We start from the raw sequence: 20,261 nt of genomic DNA, 5'->3' as shown, positions 1-20,261 counted from the left end.
TAAGTGGTGAAAACACCGACCACGCTGTAAAGAGCCAGACTGTACGTGGGATCCTGGAAGTGGGGTGCTCTGGCTTTTCCGACCTCGCGGGCCTGGTATTTCAGGGATTGATTAAGGAAGGGGCTTATAGATTTCACTTTCCATTTAAAATGGGAAGTAGGTTTCCAGTGACACGGAAGCCCTACAGCACCGACCGGGAGTTACTTCCTCTCTAAACCCAGAGAGCCCGCGGACACTGGCAGGAACTTTGGAGCAGAACGGCCCCGCCCCGCCCCGCCCATCCCCCTCCCCCTCCCTTCCCTTCTTCTCCCCTCCCCTTCCCTCTCTTCCTTGGTTTGTCGCCCAGACCGGAAGTGGGGCGGAGCCTCTGAGCATGCCCCGCACGATTGGCCGGCGCCGCTGTCGTTCAGCGCTAGAGGGAAAGGGACTGGGCCCGGCTCACCTAGGAGCCGCGAAGCACCGGAAGTTGCGGGCACCGGACCAGGCGGTGGGTGCCATGGAGCAGGACCCCCCGCTGTCTCCCGGGCTTTCTCGCTCCTTCAAGGAGGAGCTGCTCTGCGCGGTCTGCTACGACCCCTTCAGGGATGCCGTGACTCTGCCCTGCGGCCACAACTTCTGCCGCGAGTGCGTGACCCACTGCTGGGAGGTGCAGGCAGCGCCCACCTGCCCAGTGTGCAAGGACCGCGTGGCCCCCGCCGACTTGCGCACCAACCACACCCTCAACAACTTGGTGGAGAAGCTGCTGCGTGAGGAGGCCGAGGGCGCGCGCTGGACAGGCCACCGCTCTCCCCGCCTCTGCCGCCTGCACCGCAACCAGTTCAACCTGTTCTGCCTCGATGACAAGGAACTACTGTGCTACTCGTGCCAGGCCGACCCCCGGCACCAGGGACACCGCGTGCAGGCAGTGAAGGACACTGCCCACGACTTTCGGGTAAGTGCGGCTGTGTGAGGGAGGTGGCCCAGTGCACACGTGGTGGCCGAGTCCGGACTAGAACCCAGCATTCCTGACTCCGCTGCTCCTGCCCCCTCTTCCTGCAGCCGGCTTACTGGTGTCGCCTCAGGATCCACTCCTGGGTGACTCCATAACCTGTAGAGGCTGCCTTGCCCCGCCCCCTTCAAAGCGGGCCCAGGGGGTCTGAGGTGGGAGAGGTAAACAGGAAATGTGAACACTGGGGTTACGTGATGTTCTCAGGACAGCCCCACCCACTTCTTAGGCCGGGCACACTTTCTGCCAGCGGGGTGTGGCCCATGCTTCTCTGAGAAGCACAGGTGTGGGTAAAGCTCAGGAAACGTGGAGCTCGGCACTTTCAGGTTAGAGGTGCAGGAGCCCAAGGCCTGGCCATTTATGGGGCCTTGAGATCCCCAACATTGGTCACCTGCTTCCCCAGCTGGTCCATCTGTTGTGTAGCTGTGAGGAGGCCTTTGGCCCTAGCCAGCTTGCTTATTCTGGATCACTTTCTCAGCATCCCAATGCTTAGAGTGCCAGTGGCTATAAATAAAGGAGCAACTTACAGGGCAAAACTAACATGAGAAATATTTTGGCGTAGGAAAGAAAAATGATCAGAAAATAAGAATTAGCCAACTCAGGAGTTTTCAAATTTTTTTACCTTAACCCATAGTGAGAAATATTTTCTCCATTGTGACCCAGAACACTCATGTATGTATCATTTGAAACAAAAGTTCTGTGAAAATGTTGATTGTACTCTGCTGTTTTATGTTGTAGTTTTGTTGTTTTATTTTAAAAATTGCACAGGATGTGAAACACTAATTTATTTCATCACCTATAACACCTGGGTTAGACCCAGTTCGGAGAACAGCAGTTAGGTGGTAGGATGCTGAGTGTATTGAAAAGGAGGTGCTGCAAAAACCACCCCCCCATGCCTGTCCTACAGACATTGTTTCAATTAGTTTGTTTGCTTTAATGCCTTTCTTAAGAAATATCATAAGTTGATTAAAGTTTCATACACATTTTTTTTTTTATCCTCACCTGAGGACATTTTTGCATTTATCTTCAGATAGACCGAGGGGGAGAGAAGGAGGAAGAGAGAGAGAAACATCAGTGTGAGAGAGACACATCAAGTGGTTGCCACCCACACGACCCCAACTGGGCAGGGACAAGCTGCAACGGAGGTATGTGTCCTTAACAGGAACCGAACCCTGGATTCTCTGGTCCGCAGGCCGACGCTCTAACCCCTGAACCAAACCGGCCAGGACTCATACACATTTTGACAAAGTTCAAGTGAAGGGGAATGTGTCAGTATGCATGTTTAAACACTAATATAGCTTGCTGCCATCTTATTTAACGATAATGCTTTTTCCATTTCCACTGACAGGTGTCAGGTCCTCATTTGGGACAGGTAAAGTAAGTGCGGAACAATGTAGGGACTGGTTTGGAGGTAGGGGGCTCCGTGGATCAAGTCATGAGTAATCACTAGGGGGCTGGCAGAGATACAGCTCAAGAGGGTCAGGGGTCAAGGCCAAGGGCGCCAAGGTAAAACCCCAGGTCTGGACTAAGCCAGGATTCAAGATCAGTGAGCCAGGTGCCAGGGAGTATATATGATCTAATGTCAACTTTCTATTTATTCAGCAGTTACCTTGTATTGCTAGACCCTGGGGACAATACTGGACATGATATAAGCAATAATATATACCTTCCAGGAACTTCAAGCAGAGACCAGAAGAATGAGGAAGTGTTAGCCAGGTGAATAGGGTGTGGGAGGGTATTTCAGGCTGGGGCAGTAGCAATGTGTATGGGTCCCGAAGCAGGAAGGCCTCCCTTTCCAGGCACCGAGAGCCTTTCAGAGTAATTAGAATGATGATGGAGTTGCAGAAGGAGCCAGGAGGCCTTGAACCTTGGCCTTTATCCTAAAGACTATAGGAAGCAGTCTGAGGGTTTTAAGCAGAGGAATGATGCTGTTAGTAAAGAGACAAATTGTGGTTCTGGACGATTGGATGGAGGTTGTCAGGGAGCAGTATGGGAAGGCTGGAGAGGTCTAGCACTGAGGGGGTTTCCATTGTGTGCTATGGGGCACCCTGAAAGCTTTTACATTAGGAATTTTGTGATGAGATGTGTGCTTCAGAAAGATCACCTTTGGCACCCATATGAAGAATTCAGCAAAAATAAGCATCATACCAGCCAACATTTTTTGAGCACTTACTATGTGCCAGGTACTCTTAAGTGTTTACCTGTCAACAAATTTAATCCTCACAAAAACCCTATAAGGTTGTATATTAGTTTGCTGTTGCTGTTGTAGTAAATTGCCACAAACGTGTTTAACACAGCACAGATTTATTATCTTACAGGTTTGGAGGTCAGAAGTGCTAAAGTCGAGGTGCTGGCAGGGCTACATGCCTTTTGGAGGCTAGGAGAGGATTTATTTCCCTGCCTCGTCCAGCTTTTTAGAGGCCCCCTCCTCCATTGTTAAAGCACATCGTTCCAGCTTCTGATTCTTGTCCCACTATCTTTCTGACTAACTCTACTACCTCCATCTTATAAGAACCCTTGTGATTACATGGGGCCCAGCCAGACAATCCAGGATAGTCAGTCACCCCATCTTAAAATCTGTAATTGAATCACATCTACAAAGGTTTTTTTGCCATATAAGGCAATATGCTCACAGGTTGGGGGATTAGAACATGGACATCTCTGGGGGGACCATTCTTCAGCTTATTACAGGTAGGTACTGTTCTCATTTTACGGACAGTGACACTGAGCCTCAGACAAGTTAAGTAACCTGTCCAAAGTCACAGAGCAGGTACTATGGAGTTCGCCTGGGCCTTGTTCTGCCCTTACTCTGGTCATGGACTTTGAGAGAAGCTTCTCTGGTCCAAGGGTAAAACTTTCCCTGCTGGTCCTCTGTTCCAGGAGCTGTGAGGGCAGCTGACTGTGTGTGGGGGGACTTAGAGGCTTAAGGGGACAAGGACCTCTGTCAGTGGGATGATTGAGTACCTACTATGTACCAGGCATGGTATGTCCACTAGGGGACAGGGCATGCGGTCCTAGCCCCTGCCTTCTTGGAGTCCAAAGGCATGGCTGAATGATAATCACACTGACAATCACATGGTTTCAGACTGTGACATTCCTGTGCAGGACAGTACAGGATGTGATGGGCTGTTGTTACAAGGAGGCCTGCTCTTGTCTGATGGGCATGGGGAGGAATTTCTGAGGAAGTGATTTCACAGCAAACCAGAGACATGCTGGGCAAGGAATGGGCATCCTGTAGGGCGCTGGAGGGCATGTTAAAAGATCTGAGATTTTGTCCTAAGTCCCATGGAGCACGAAGGGAAGGACTGATGAGCTTTCAAAATATGACAAAGTGTTTAAACCAGAGCTTTAGCCCGGCCAGTGTGGCTCACTGGCTGAGCACCAACCCATGCACCAAGAGGTCGCAGGTTCGATCCTGGTCAGGACACCTGCCCAGGTTGTGGGCCCAATCCTCAGTGGGGGGCATGCAGGAGGTGGCCAATCAATGTTCTCTCTCATCAATGCTTCTATCTCTCCTCCCTTCCTCTCTCTCTAAAATCAATAAAGAAAATAAATTTTTTTTAATAAAAATAAACCAGAGCTTTAAAGTATGTTGGATCTTGAGAGACCTTAGGAAATCCTCTACTGCTTGTACATGTTCTTAAAAAAATATGTATTTCAACAGCATGTCTTAAATGATCATATTCCTTACGTACAAGCACAAAACTGGTGTAAATTTCTCTTACTTACATTACATATAGGTAATAAAACCAAAAGAAGTTTACAGATTAAGTACAAACAAAATTAAAGTCAATACAGTCTAGTTGAAATATTAATTACAGGGTTTTGTTGGGAGTGCTTTTTTGTTCCTGGGTGGCTGTAAAATCCCTTTACCTTGTTCCAAGAAATGACTTCACCAGCCAATATTTCTCTGTTTGAAGAACTGAAACTTTCCTGGGATGTAACTGGCTTCTGTCTTTAAAAGCAGAAGAGCAAGAACAATTGGGGCTGTCAATTTGGGGAAACTATGCCCCCCACAGCCTGCCAGTGAATAAAGCACTCCTCTCTTTTACAATTCAGCTGTGCGTCTCTGATTATCTCGCTGACACGTTACAACACTATGAGCCAGGCAGTATCCTCATCCCTGAGATGCAGAGAAGTTAAGGAACTTGTTCAAGATCACTCACTAATAAGTAGAGGAGCTGGGATTTGAACCTGAGTGGCCAGATCTCCTAGCTACTACATCAGTCTGCCTGACATCAAACATTTGAAATAGGAAAAAGACATGAACCAGAGACAGATGTTAGGAAGTCCTAGTGATGGACCGGTAAGCATCAGCAGAGGAAACCACACTCATCATTTTCATGAGGAAATTTGAGAGACCATAGAAATTTTCATGCCTTCATCTTGAACCTGAGGAAGTTTGAGCCACACAGAAGTTTGTTCCAGTGGTTAGTGACAAAAACAAGGATGCAGATCTGTTTTCCTAACTTCCAGTCCAGTAGGGGATATGGTGTAGTAGAGAGAACGTGGGTGTTCACTTACTCTTCAACTGGGCAAGTAGTTGAGCATCTACTTTGTGCTAAGACCTGGGGATATGCAGTGGGCAAAACAGCCTTTATCCCTGCAGAGCAGGCCTTAACTCCTTCTGCAAAGGTGTATTGAGCACCACTGTGCCAAGTGAGAGGACGTGGGTGTTAGGACTTGTTCCCCAGGAAGCCTGCAGCCTTTCCAGGAGAGTGAGGCGATTATCCAGGGTAATGAGTGGGATGATGGAAGTGTAGTGGGGAGCTGTGAGAGCCCATGGAGATATACCTGAACTCTACTGGGAGGTCAAGCTGACTTCCTGGAGGAAATGAAGAGGCCTGAGTTGAATTTTCAAGGCCTTGTTGTGATAGCTGGGTGAAGCAGGTAGGGGTAAGTCAGAAGCAACAGCATACATAGGACCTCAGAGGACAGAAAACTTGGCTTGGGCCTGACACCCCTGGCTTCAGACATGACCCTAGCTCTTTGCTAAGTACTTGCTAGGGTCCTGTGATGATCTTGGGAAGTCCTAGTTATCCTTTCTCTTACCTGTACCCGCACCATTCCCACTTTCTGTTACACCACATAGTACCTGAGTTAACAGGTATTTTGGATTAAACAACTTTGTAAAATCCTTAGGGTATTAAATATGCTATTGAAATTTGCTGCGTAAGGAATCAAATTGTAATTTCTAAAAAATTCATGTAGGCTTTTTAAACATTCTGAATCCTGTAGTGTAAATAAAAACTTCATATTTTGTGTGTGTTTATAACTAATCTTGAATATTAGAATTTGATGCCATAATCAGCTCATTTGCTCTTTGGGGCTTGGGGCCTGGGAGGCATTCCAGGTGGTCATGGGCCACTGAGTTCCACCCAGGGCAGTGATCACTATATTAGTCCAGATGGGCTCCTCACCAGAATCCTCACTAGTGACTGCAGTCTCTGCTTGTTCAGGCACTCCTTGGGCCATGTGCAGATAATTAGGTCCCTGAAGTGTGGGTCCAGTTGTGATACAAGTATATTAAAATTAGAATATCAAAAGCAAACATGAAGGATATTTTTTAGATTTATTTGCATTCATACTTTTTAATGTATTTTCTAGGTTAACCATTAAATGCAGAGAAGGGAAAAAAGTGGAATAAAAATGCATAGTAAATTTTTTTTAAAAGACAAAAGGAGGCAGAAAAAGAAGTGTTAAATAAGCAGGACAAATAGCACAGAACAAGAATATAAGTTTAAACACAGATATATCAGTAATTGCGTTACATATTCAAGTTCAGTGACAAAAGTTGTCAGACTGGATAGGAAACCAAAATCCAATTCTGTGCCAGTTAAATATGCTATGTCAATAGATAAAAATCTATTTGATAAAATTCAATATCCTTTAGGATTAAAAGAAAACAGCGAACTAGGAATGGAAGGAATATCCTTAATCTTGATTAAGAGTATCTAACAAGCCTGGCCAGTGTGGCTCAGTGGTTGAGCATCGACCCATGCACCAAGAGGTCACCGGTTCAATTCCCAGTCAGGGCACGTGCCCAGGTTGTGGGCCAAATCCCCAGTGGGGACATGCAAGAGGTGACCAATCAATGTTCTTTCCCGTCAATTTTTCTCTCTCCCTCTCCCTTCCTCTCTCTCTAAAATCAATGAAGGAAAAAAAAAAGTAACAAAATGTATATAGCAAATACCATATGTAATGGGGAAACATTGAAAGCTTTCTTATTGAGATCAAGAAAAAGACAGGAATGCCCATTATGACCAATTCTATTTTATTTTGTACTGGAGATTCTAGCTAATAAAGTAAGTCAGGAATTACAAATGAAAGCTGTAGGTTTGAAAAGAGGGAAACAACACTGAAATGGGGTGTGTGGTATTGTGGTTAAGAATGTGGTCTTGCCCTGGCCGGTTTGGCTCAGCGGTTAGAGCATCAGCCTGCGGTCTGGAGAGACCTGGGTTCGGTTCCCGCTAAGGGCATGTACCTCGGTTGCAGTTTGTCCCCGGCCCTGGTTGGTCGTGCGGGTGGCAGCCACTCGATGTGTCCCTTTCACGTCGATGTTTCTCTCTCTCTCTCTTCCTCTCTCTCCCTCCCACTCTATCTGTACAAAAAATGGAAAAATGTCCTCGGGTGAGGATAAAAAAAAAAAAAGAATGTGGTCTTGTCCGGCCAGTATGGCTCAGTGGTTGAGCGTAGACCATGCACCAAGAGGTCGCCAGTTTGATTCCCAGTCAGGACACATGCTCAGGTTGTGGGCCGGATCCCCAGTAGGGGGCATGCAGGAGGCGGCTGATCGATGTTCTTGATGGTTCTATCTCTCTCTCCCTCTCTCTCTAAAATCAATAAAGGAAAAAACATTTTTTTTTTATAAAGAGCCCTGGCTGGTTTGACTCAGCAGTTAGAGCTTCAGCCGGCGGACTAGAGTCCCAGGTTCCGTTCCCATTAAGGGCATGTACCTCGGTTGCAGTTTGTCCCCGGCCCAGGTTGGGGTTGTGCAGGTGGCAACCACTCGATGTGTCTCTCTCACGTCAATGCTTCTCTCTCTCTCTTCCTCCCTCTCTCCCTCCCGCTTTATGTGAAGATAAATGCAAAAAAACATCCTTGGGTAAGGATAAAAAAAAAAAACAAGAATGTGGTCCTTGGTGTTGAACATTTCAGAGTACAATTCCTGGTCCAGCTACTGTCTGTGTAATTTTGACAAGTACTTAATTCCCCTGGGCCTTATTATCTGTTCTGCATGATAGGAATACAGAGCCTGCCTTGTAGGAGTGTAACATGCTCAATAATAACTGCTTGCTAGTAATAATACACTCTTTGGTTGATCTCACCAGTTGAATTAAACCAGAGTTCTCCAAGTGATTGTAAAGTTTGGGAAGGACAGGGGACTGTCACCCCCTCTTATCTATCTTCATTGTCCCATAACTCCCTAACTGTCAAGGTTGAAGGTCAGAGGGTCAGCTGTGTCATTTGGGGACCAGCACAACACTGGGTAGGAAGCAGTTGCTTCACTTCTATCGTTTATAATTATTTGGCAGATCTTGAAATTGTCCTCTTGGATTTTATTACATGATTTTGTAACAGAATATCTTGTCCCACAAAATAAAACATTAGGATGATATTTAAGTGGTCGTGTGGGATGCTCATACTAATATTATTTTGCTATTGAGGAGACACACCTTAGAGGTGATATACTACAAAAAATACAAAAATGTTCAGAATGGGTACAAAAGAACACAAAACCTGCAGAAAATGAAATCAGTCATTATTTTGCGGTCTGTAGCATAGCAGTTAAGAGAATGGGCTGTGGAGTAGGACAGATGGGTTAGTAGTTATCTGTTGCCATGTAACAAATTACCACAAAACACAGTGGCTTTAAACAAATAATATCTGTTATCTCGTGGTTTCTGTGAGTCAGGAATGCGGGCATGGCTTAGCTGAGTGCCTCTGCCTCTGTGTCTCATGATGCTGCTCTCAAGGTGTCGCCAGGGCTACCATCTCAGCTAAAAGCTCAAGTAGGCCAAGATCCCCATTCAGGCTCGCTGGGGTGGTTGCTCCAGGATTCAGATCCTCATGGACTGTTGGTTGGAAGCCACCTCAGTTCCTTGCCCCATGGGCTGCTTCATAGGCGACATCAAGCAAGAGAGGACAAGAAAGGGTGTACACAGGCTTTTTATCACCTCATCTCAGAAGGGACGTCTCATCACTTCTGCTGTATTTGGTTAGAAGCAAGTCACTAGGCGCAGTCCACAGGGGAGGGGATTCCATTAGGGCATGAATACCAGGAGGTGGGGTTCATTGGGGTCATTTTATTGACTGCCTCCTTCATTCTGTCCTCTGGCCCCCAATGATTCATATCCCTTCCATATGCAGAATACACTTACCCCCTCTTAAGATCCCCATACGTCTCATCTCATTATAGTATCAGCTCAGATTCCAGAATCTCGTCCAAATGAGGTCCAGGTGGGGATGAAGCTTTCAAGGACAAATCTCTTATCTGTTGGTACATAATAAATCACCCCCAAATTTGACAGCTTAAAACAACAAACTTAATTTTACAGGAATGAGGGATCACTAGGGTCCACCTTAGAGGCTGCCTACCACTACTGTCTAGGTTCATGTTCTTATTCTGCCACATATTAGCTGTGTGCCCTAGGGCTAGTCCTCCCTTCTGTGCTTCAGTTTTCATCTGTAAAACGGAGCTAGTGGTATTACTTATCTAATAGGGATAATGTGATGATTAAGTGTCATAATTTGTAAAGTAATTAGCACAGTCCCTGGCAAGTAGTAAATGCTCAATAATTGGTAGTCATTTATAATTAATGTTATTAGAATTTTTATTTTTTTTTATTTTTCCAAAGGAAAAAACTTGAAAAGCTTTCTTAGAACATAGAGTGAAAAAGATAAAGACAGCAAATGTTAAGCGTTGTATACAAAAGGTAGAAATTCAACCTAAAACTAGTCCCAGTTCTTCAAGGAGTCCAAAGAGATTAGAGCAGTGGTTAAGTTTTAAAAAACAAAAACTATTAAACAAAAAGATCTTTGAATCTGCTGATTAAAATATTTCACATGTTCCAAACATGATTAGAATATTGGGATGAGATCAGGATGTGGGGAGACATGTAGTTGGGATAAAGACCCATGGGAATAACTGGATGAACCCTGTAATCAGACCTGTTGGTTAGTGACTGCAGGCCAGTCCAGTTTAGAAAGTTGAAAAGGGAGCCTGTGGGCACATTGTCTTTACAAGTTATACATGCAGCTCAGGATTCACGGCCAAGCCTGGACCAGCTTTAGCCCTGAGCAGGATGCATCCCCTCTGTGCTGTGCTGTGACCAACTTGAGAGGGAATAGGCCCTTTGACCTCACCCCTGTCTCTCTGTCTAGATTGGAGGATATCTGAGGGCCCTTTACGCTGTAAATGTCAAGTTCTAGGTCAGGACCTTCTGCTGTTTCCTGCAGTGAGTGGACAGACTGGGTTCAGTAATTGTGGTTGAGTTGTACCCTGGTGGAAGTGGAACTCCAGTTGTAAATGTGTCATTCTGCCTGTCTGGCCCCCACTTCCAACCTGCCTTTTTGCCTCCCTCTCATTCTTCCCATTAGGCCAAGTGCAGGAACATGGAGCACTCACTGCGGGAGAAAGCCAAGGCCTTCTGGGCCATGCGGCGCTCCTACGAGGCCATCGCCAAGCACAATCAGGTAAGTGAGTGGTCGGGCTGCATGGGAGACTGGGGCCACCTAGGGCCATCTGGGGGATAGGTGAGGGTGGGTTGGCCCTGGCCATGGCTGTTGACCTACAGAGTCAGCCTTCCCCAACCTTGATGGTCTAGCACAATCATGCTCTCAGACACTATGCTGCCAGGGCCTCTTTCAATTCCTGGTCATGGCCATGCCAGCAGCCACGGGAACAGCTTACAAAGCCACCTGTGCTATCTGCTCTGTGTTTTCAAATCAACTTAAGAATATGCCACACTTCTCCGCCTACCTTGAGTGCTCAAGCCAGTGATGTCCTGGGCTCATTAGTTATTCCTTTTTCCCATGCACTCTCCATGTCTACTCCATCAACAGTCTCATCCCCTCTTTCTCCAAAATACATCACGTCCATCCTACACTCCATATCCATTGCCACCATCCCAGTCCAGGTCACCATCTTTTCTCACCTGCCCTCCTACCTGGGCCCCGTGACAAGTCTACTCTGCAGAGTAGACTGCTTTTTTAGAGAAATGCATCGATTGTGTCGCTCCTCTGCTTATAACTGTCTAGTGGCTTCCATGACACACGCAATACAATCCAGACTCTTCACCATAGCCTCTGAGGGCTTCTTCCAACCCCTTCTTGCCCCTCAGCTTCATCTTCTCCCAGGCTGGGCTGTGCTCTCAGTTCCAGCCTTCTTTCTGTCCCTTAAATGAGCTAAGTCTTCTGACTGGTTTTTCCTGCCTGCTCTGTTTTTTATCCTCCTGTGGGATAAGAATCATCCCAGATTTCACTCTCCCTCCTACTATACATTATCAGTCCTTTCAGCTTGATATTTTAACAGTGCCATCTCTTCTCATTTGCATTTCTCTGATTATTAGTAAGTTTGTACATCCTTTCAAAAGTCTAATAGCCATTTGCGTTTCTTCTGTGAATGTCAATCCAGTCATTTTTTCATGAATTATTTATCTTTTCTCCTTGTGGATTCATAAAAGCATTTTGTATATTAAGAATAATATGTTCTTATATATGTTCATATATATATGTATGTTGGAAATATTTTTCCTAGTTTGTCATTTCTTTTTCAATGAGTCATTTTCACTATTTTTTTTTGTCATTTTTACTTTTTCAGTGAATCACTTTATCATCATATTGTCAGAGCCATAAACATATATTGAATTTGTAATCCAAAGATATAGATTACTAACCTGTCATTGCTAGAGCATACATTTTGAGGTGTTTTTCCAATAGTCTAGTCATCATGAAATATATAATTTGTATATTTCAGTAAATATGTATTTACCTTTATTAGTGGTTTTTTACCATTTGAAACTTTGTATTTTTATATGTATTTAGTTACTTCATTCTTTCTTTGAGGCTTCTCAGTTTTATATTCTAGTAATAAAGATCTTTCTCACTGCAAGATGAGAAATATTTTTCTGCTTTTTCTTTGAGTACATTGGGGTTTCAACTTTTTAGAAGCTTTTTGCGGTTATGATTAAGAGTATGCATATCATTAATGAATACAGCTTTTGTTTAGTTTTGTTTATTTGTTTATTGATTTGAGAGACAGAGAAACATCAATTTGTTGTTCTACTTATTTATGTATTCATTGGTTGATTCCTGACTGGGGATCGAACCTACAACTTTGGCATATCGGAATAATGCTTTACCTGATGCTCTAATGAGCTGCCTGGCCAGGGCAATTATTCCATTTTATTTTTTTTATTTTTATTTTTTTTATCCTCACCAGAGGACACTTTTTCCATTTTTTGTTCAGGTAGAGTGGGAGGGAGAGAGAGGAACAGAGAGAGAGAGAGAAACACCGATGTGAAAGGAACACATCGAGTGGCTGCCACCCGCACAACCGACCAGGGCCGGGGACAAACTGCAACCAAGGTACGCGCCCTTAGCGGAACCGAACCCGGGTCTCTCAGGACCGCAGGCCGATGCTCTAACCGCTGAGCCAAACCGGCCAGGGCAATTATTCCATTTTAAAATAAATACTTTCTATTAATACTTTTTTGATAAGCCTCTTGATTGAATAAATTTGAAGCCCTAAGATTGAAAGGCAGGTAACTTTTTTTTAAGTAGTTGCTATTTGCATTGATTCTTTTCTGTAATTCAGGATTTCTTGTGCTATTGTGCAACTTAAACAAGATACAGAATATTGTATGTTTGAAGTTACAGGATTACAGTTGTCATGTATAAGCAGTGATTTCAACTTTTAAAAAATTAATCAAAACAGTCACATTGTGCTGTTTGACTTATTTTAAATGTAAATTTGTGCTAAGAAAACTGCATCTATATTTTATCCATTTGCGTTCTATATATGGTTTCTTTTGAAAGTAGAGTTCCTTCACTAAAAGTCTGAGAGCCACTAGGGTAGGTGACAGCTGAGATTCCCTCCACATCTAATGCTCTGTGCCTCCTTCCCACTCTCTGCTGTAGGTGGAGACTGCCTGGCTAGAAAGGCGAATCCGGCAGGAGTTTGAAAAGCTTCGAGAGTTCTTAAGAGTGGAGGAGCAGGCAATCCTGGATGCCATGGCTGAGGAGACGAGGCAGAAGCAGCTTCTGGCAGAGGAGAAGATGAAGCAGCTCAAGAAAGACACAGAGGCTCTGGCCCATGAGATCGAGCGGCTGCAGATGGAGATGAAGGAAGACGATGTATCTTTTCTCCTGGTGAGGAGCTCATCATCTCATTCAGCGACAGGGACCAGATGTTTAAGAACCAGTGGGGATCCTGAGACCAGCAGCCCTGGGCAACCCAGTCTTCCTGGGCTGGAGGAGCTTACAGACCACATCCTCTGCTTGGGTCAAGAGGCCAAAAAGATTTTAATCAGAACAGAGTTCCCTGAGGAGTTGCCAGGCTGTTTTCCAAGAGATTGAACCATTTTACATCCCACTGGCAGTATATGAGGACTGCAGTTTTCCTCATCCTCGCCAGCACGTATCTGTCTTTTTTTATTTTAACCATCATAATGGGTGTGAAGTGGTATCTCATGGTTTTGATTTGCATTTCCCTGGTGGCTAGTGATGTTAAGCATCTTTTCATGTAGTTGTTGGCCATTTGTGTGTCTTTGGAGAAATATATGTTCAAGTCCTTTAGCCTAAATTTTAAATTGGATTATTTTTTGTTGTTGAATTGTAAGATTTTTTATATATTATGGATACTAGACCTTTACCAGCTACATGATTTCTAAATATTTTCTTCTATTCTGAGAGTTATTTTCACTTTCTTGATAACATCCGTTGAAGCATAAGCATTTTTCACTTTGATGAAGTGCTGCTTATCTGTATTTTCTTTTGCTGCTTGTGTGCGCTTTTGGTGCCATATCTAAGAAAGCATAGCCTAATCTAAGGTCATGAGTTTTATCTCTACATTTAATTCTTTGACCCACTTGAGTTAATTTTTGTATTTGGTGCAGGGTGGGAATCCAACTTCATTCTTTTGCATGTGGATATCCAGTTGTCTCAGCACCATTTGTTGTAGACCATTCTTTTCCCATTGAACGGTCTTGGCACCCTTGTAGATAACCAATTGCCCATAAATATCAGGGTTTATTTTCAGACTTTCAATGTCCACTGGCCTATATGCCTGTCCTTATGTTAGCACCACACTAACTTGTTTATTGTTGCTTTTAATAAGATTTAAAATAGGGAAATGTGAGCCACCAAATTTGTTTTTTTCCAAGATTGTTTTGGCTATTTTGGGTCCCTTGAATTTTCATATGAATTTTAGGATCAGCTTATCAGTTTCCGCAAAGAAGCCAACTGGAATTTTGACAGAATTGCATTGACCCTTTAGGTCATTTTGGGGAATGTGGCCATCTTAATGCTATTAAGTCTTCTGATCCATGAACATGGGATGTATGACTCCTTTTAAGTTCAGAAACTTACATGTTTTCTCTGTGTCTATGTTTGTGTCTGATTTTTTTCTCTTTCAGAAACACAAGAGCCGAAAACGCCGGTAAGTTGCCAAGGCTGATGGAAGGGAGGGAAAGAGCAGGCAGAAACACCTGGGGTATAAACTCCAGTGGCTCCAGGGCCAGGCAGGTAATAAAGCCAGTGGGGTGTAATACAGAGGGCATGGTGGGTACTGGCCAGGGGACCGAGCCTCTTTCGAGGCATCCCGCTGGTGCAGTGTTGTTTTCCTGAGTGTGGGGCATCACCATTCACTGGGTGAGGAGAGAGAGTGCCATCCTGCAAACGGCTTGTAGTTCTCAGTAGGTCATCCTCACATTTAAGCTTGTTTCTCAGTCAACCCTTCCTCTGAGAGCCTCAGGACATATACTGGTTTATGTTGTTGGTTGTACACAGGGATGAGTAAGGAAGAACTGTGTCTCAGTCAGAACTGTACAAAGATGGAAGAAGGTAAGGTACTTTGAGCAGTAGTGAGTTCCCTGTCAGTGTTCAAGCAAAGGCCAGTGACACCTTTATACTATTGGACTGGAGGACCCTTAAGTCCCTTTCGACTTAAACATCCTGTGAGCAGATGTGTAAGTGTGATTTCTGCTCACAAGGATAGGAATCAGGTCTGAGAACCTCCTATATATATATATATTTATCTCAGCTGGCGCAAGGTGTGCCCTAGTACTGAATCCTGAAACAGTATGAGCCGCCCAGTCGTCTCCTGGCTCATCTCCCATCACAGCTTTGTCTGGGTTTGTCCTGGGCAAGGTGGCGGGGAATTTAGGCCTGTGATGGGAAGAAGGCCTGTTATTTGTTAAACCCGCCTGACCCATTAGGTCCAGGATGCATGGCTCTGGCCCTGCCCACCAGGCCCAATTCTCCTTTTCCAGCCTCTTCTGCACCATGGAGCCAGAGCCCGTACAGCCTGGCATGCTCATCGATGTTTGCAAGTACCTGGACTCCCTGCAGTATCGTGTCTGGAGGAAGATGGTCACGTCTGTTGAATCTGGTGAGTCGGGGTACAGGCAGGGGAGGCACTTCATACGAGGTGGAGAGCCAGCAGAACTCACCTTCTCCAGCTTCATTCAGACAGGGCCCCTGCTCCCTGCTCCCCTCCACTCCTTTCCCCAGTGCTCCAATGCCTCCTTGCAGAACTCCTTCCTCTTTGGGTCCTGACACTTGGCCACCTCTTCAGAAAAAGAAACTGACTTCCCTGTATTCAGAACTGTATTGTATATATAATGAAAGACCTCCTCAGTTCAGGACTGCCTCTTTTGAGGTGATTCCAGCCCACATGATCACTGTGTCATGTGCTATGGGCTGAATGTTTGTGTCATCTCCCCACCCCCAAAACAATTCATATTTTGAAGTCCTAACCTTTAATCTGATGGTATTTGGGGCAGGGCCCTTGGGAGGTGATTAGGGTCGGATGAGGTCATGGGGTGGAGCCCTATGATGGGATTTGTGCCCTTATAAGAAGAGACACAGAGAGCTGGCTTCCTCTCTCCATCTTGTGAGGACCCTACAAGAAAGTGTCCATCTGTAAACCAAAACGAGGGCTCTCACCAGAACCTGGCCATGGGGGTCCCCTGGTGTCAGGCTTCTAGCCTCAAGAACTGTGAGAAACAAACTTCTATTGTTTAAGCCACCCAGTCTACGGCACTTTTGTTGTAGCCGCCCAAACTGACTGAGACCTCGTGCTTTTACAGGGAATGTTCCGTGCTTGTCTAAGATGGCATGGGAGTTCTGTGAGCATCTCTGGCTGAATTGACTTCCTGTGGCTGTCATAATCAGGGACTGCAAACTGGATGCCTTAAAATGACAGAAATGTATTTTCACACTGCTGGAGGCTAGAAGTCCAAAATCAGGTGTCAGCAGGGTCATAACCCTCCAAACTCTGTAGGGGAAAGTCCTTTGCTTCTTCCTGACTTCTGGTGTTTGCAGGCAACCTGTGGTTGGGGCTGCAGCCCTTTGATCTCCACCGTGGTGGTCAGGTGAACTCCCCTCACTGTGTTGCGTCTCTTTTTGTAAGGACAACAGTCATTGCATTAAGGCCCCACCATCCCAGTCTAATTACATCTCACCTTCTGAGGTACTAGGGATTAGGACTTCAACATACCTTTTTTTTTTTTTGAGTCCTCACCCAAGGATATTTTTCTATTTATCTTCAGATAGAGTGGGAGGGAAGGAGGGAGGAAGAGGGAGAGAGAGAGAGAGAAACATCGACTGGCTGTCTTCCAAACGATCCTGACCAGGGCCAGGGACAAAACGAAACCGAGGTATGTGCCCTTGACCTGAATCGAACCGAGACTCTGGTCAGCAGGCTGACGCTCTAACTTCGGAGCCTAACCAGCCAGGGCCCACATACCTTTTTTGATGGAGCACATTTCAACCCATAACACCGCCCCTCAGCCCAGGGCAGCACCCTCCCTACACTGGGGCCGGGCGGGACACCATTGTCAGTCTGGGGGCCTAGGGCATCAGCTGGCATGGCAGAAGGTCAGGATGTGAGGTTTGCTGATCTCACTCCACTGTCCCCCTCTGCTCTCAGTACCCTTCAGCTTTGATCCAAACACCGCGGCTGGCTGGCTGTCCGTGTCTGATGACCTCACCAGTGTCACCAACCACGGCTACCGAGTGCAGGTGGAGAACCCGGAGCGCTTCTCCTCGGCGCCCTGCCTGCTGGGCTCACGCAGTTTCTCCCACGGCTCCCACGCCTGGGAGGTGGACCTGGGGGCGCTGTCCAGCTGGCGGGTGGGCGTGGTGCGCATGCGGCAGGACACTGGGACGGAGGGCCACTCCCACAGCTGCTACCAGGACACTCGCTCTGGCTTCTGGTACTTGTGCCGCACTCAGGGGGTGGAGGGCGACCACTGCATGACCTCAGAGCCCGCCACATCACCACCGGTCCCCTCCATCCCACGCCGCCTGCGTGTGGAGCTGGAATGTGAGGAGGGCGAGCTGTCTTTCTACGATGCTGAGCGCCACTGCCACCTCTACACCTTCCACGCCCGCTTTGGGGAGGTGCGGCCCTACTTCTACCTGGGGGGCACACGGGGGGACGGGCCCCCTGAGCCTATGCGCATCTGCCCCCTGCGCATCACCGTCAAGAAGGAGCTGGATGGCTGAGGCCCGCCCGGAGCCTGCCAGGTGCTGCCCAGGCGTCATGCCATGGCCCTGCCCTCTTTCTGTCCCTCTTCCTAAAGCCCACACTCACCTGGACGCCTCTACCTCCTGCTCTCTTGCCAGGATCTTGCTTCTGACTGTCAGATTCTTCTCCATGGCTCCAGGCCCGAGGCCTCCCTCATACCTGGTTCTTTTCTCTACCCACGGTTGGAAGTCATCTAGGACGTAGCTTGCTGGCCAGGCTCTCCCAGAGGCATGGCACCTTCAGGGTGTAAATTTCCTTAATCCTAACTACAGGATTTCTGGGGATAATGTTTGCCTCTAGAGTAGACCTATCTTAGACATTTTTTAATGTAGGTTTTGTTATTATTCAGGTATGGTGAGGCCAACAGACCAGGAGTCAACTGCTATTGAAAAGTTTGTTACTTATAGTTCCCAAGAGGAGGGGGGTTGGGGGGAGCCCCAGGTTTTCCAGGAGGCAGCGGGAGTGAGGGGACAGCATAGGCTGTTGCAGTTTTCACAGGAAGGAACAAATGAAGCAGGTATGGGTTGGACAGGTGTGGGATTGGCTAGTTTAGGTAGCCCTGGGAGGGGCAATTCCCCATGGTCAGTGAGCTCCAGATTTCAGTGTCAAGAAGATAGAAAATAATAAAATATAGTTAGCACAGGGCTATGGCCATGGCTTTGGGGCAGGACCAGGGCTTGGCTCATCTGTCAGTTCAGTATTTTAAAACCGCCTCACAGAGCCTCCCTGGGACCCCTCAAGCTCAAGGCAAGACTGCCCATCAGATCAACTCTGATTTCTCTCCTTACATTTGGATGATTTTCTCTGCACGGAGGGTCCAGAGCACTTAAAATACACAATTTTAAAACCATGGCTTTGACCCATTTCCCCTCTGGTCCCCTTCCTCATCTGTAAATGAGACAGCGGGACTTCTATAACTGCTGTGGGGGAAATTCCTTTGGTCGCTGTTACACAGGTACGAAGGGAAGGAGAGGACGCAGTCTGGGCTGGGCGGGGGTGAGAAGCAAGGGAGACACTGCTCGCCTTTGCCGACCTCAGCCTGCTCATTCTTGCTCTGCTGCCTTGCATTTTATCCCGATGTCTTCTCCTCCTGCCATGCCTGCCAGACTTGTACTCCACCTTTTTTTCCTCACACGTGCCTACTGTAGTTTTTAATGGTCAAAGCACCGTGTCCTGGGAACAGCACTGTACAAGGAATTGTTTTTTTATAGTAGCGATGTTCTCGATGGGGGGGCACGGATGCCCATTCTTTCTCTTGCCTGTGTCCCCATTTCACAGAAATGGACATTTTATACAGAAATGATGATTCAAAACTATATATTGGTTATAAATGTGGTGTGTACTTTGGTAGGGGCCACAGGAGGGTCGTGGTAGGAAATGCCACTGTGTAAAGGCCCCCAGGTTGGGTGTGTGAGGATGCTGGCAAACTCATGCACAGGCCCCTCTGAAAGCGCTTGGATACCAAACACTGAGGCCAGTGTGCACTCTACAGTCAAGTATTTAGCACTTCTAATATAATTTCCATGTAATTATCTTGACCAGAAAATGTTGTTAGTTATAAACTGTTTTAAATGTGTTTCATTTCCACCTTAGATGTTGGGAGAATTCATTTTCTTTTTTACAAGAATAAAAATGATATTTGAGCTAAAACCCACTTCTTGTGAATTCATGCTGTAGTATGTATTCGACTTTGTTCCTTTTTATTATTGGATAATATTCTATTGTGTGCATGGGCTGCATTTTATTTATCCATTCTTCAGTTGGTGGACATTCAGATTGCTTCCAGTTTTTGGTCATTATGACATGCTAGAATACTTGTGTACAAGTTTTTGTGTGGATATATGTTTTCCATTTTCTTGGGTATATGCCCAGGAGTAGATTGGCTGGGTCATGTGGTGACTGTTTAACCCTTTGAGTGGCTGCCAGGCTGTTCCCCAGCGTGGCTGCACCATTTTATGTTCTACAGCTGTGTGTGTTTCCACTGCACCATAGCCTCTCTAACACCTGTGATTGTGTCTTTGAACTTAGCCATCCTAGTGGGGGTGAACTGGTATCTCATTTTGGTTTCAGTTTGCATTTTACTGATTCCTAAAGATATATAGCATCTTTTCATGGGCTTATTTGCCACTTGTATATATTTTCAGGAGAACTGACTTCAGATCCTTTACCCATTTTTCATTAGGTTAGTTTTATTTTTAGTTATTGAGTTATAAGTGTTCTTTATACATCTAGGTACAAGTCCCATATCAGATATGGGATTTACAAACATTTTCTCCCGTCTGTGGGTTGTCTTTTCACTTTCCCAAATTGAAACACAAAAGTTTTAGTTATTTATTTTATTTTATTTTATTTTCCTTTTTAAACTTTTCTTTATTATTGAATGTGTTACAGATTTCCCCTTTTCCCCCCATTGACCCCCTCGCCCCACTCCTGCCCTCCTCCTGCCTTCCCCACACTATTGTCAGTGTCCATCGGTTACGCATATGTGCATATAAGTTCTCTGGTTTATCCCTTACCACCCCT

General features: G+C 45.9%; 1 protein-coding gene across 1 annotated transcript; it reads left to right on the top strand.

The window, feature by feature from the left end:
* The first annotated feature begins 463 nt into the window (after positions 1-463).
* TRIM35 (tripartite motif containing 35) lies at positions 464-19,376 on the top strand. The gene is made up of 6 exons (XM_036240668.1): positions 464-931; positions 10,586-10,681; positions 13,127-13,357; positions 14,623-14,645; positions 15,478-15,596; positions 17,139-19,376. Exons 1-6 carry the CDS (start codon positions 497-499, stop codon positions 17,714-17,716), a joined length of 1,482 nt encoding a protein of 493 aa, XP_036096561.1. The 5' UTR covers positions 464-496; the 3' UTR covers positions 17,717-19,376.
* The last annotated feature ends 885 nt before the right edge of the window (positions 19,377-20,261 follow it).

Source organism: Molossus molossus, unplaced genomic scaffold, assembly GCF_014108415.1.
Source record: "Molossus molossus isolate mMolMol1 unplaced genomic scaffold, mMolMol1.p scaffold_m16_p_4, whole genome shotgun sequence".
Classification (NCBI taxonomy): domain Eukaryota; kingdom Metazoa; phylum Chordata; class Mammalia; order Chiroptera; family Molossidae; genus Molossus; species Molossus molossus.
The sequence above is the reverse complement of the archived record's forward strand: the minus strand, read 5'-3'. Positions and strand labels throughout refer to the sequence as shown.

Coding starts and splice junctions, on each gene's coding strand:
- TRIM35 (XM_036240668.1), top strand. CDS start 497: ATGGAGCAGGACCCCCCGCTGTCTCCCGGGCTTTCTCGCTCCTTCAAG. Junction 932..10,585: donor ACACTGCCCACGACTTTCGG/GTAAGTGCGGCT, acceptor TCTTCCCATTAG/GCCAAGTGCAGGAACATGGA. Junction 10,682..13,126: donor CCATCGCCAAGCACAATCAG/GTAAGTGAGTGG, acceptor TCTCTGCTGTAG/GTGGAGACTGCCTGGCTAGA.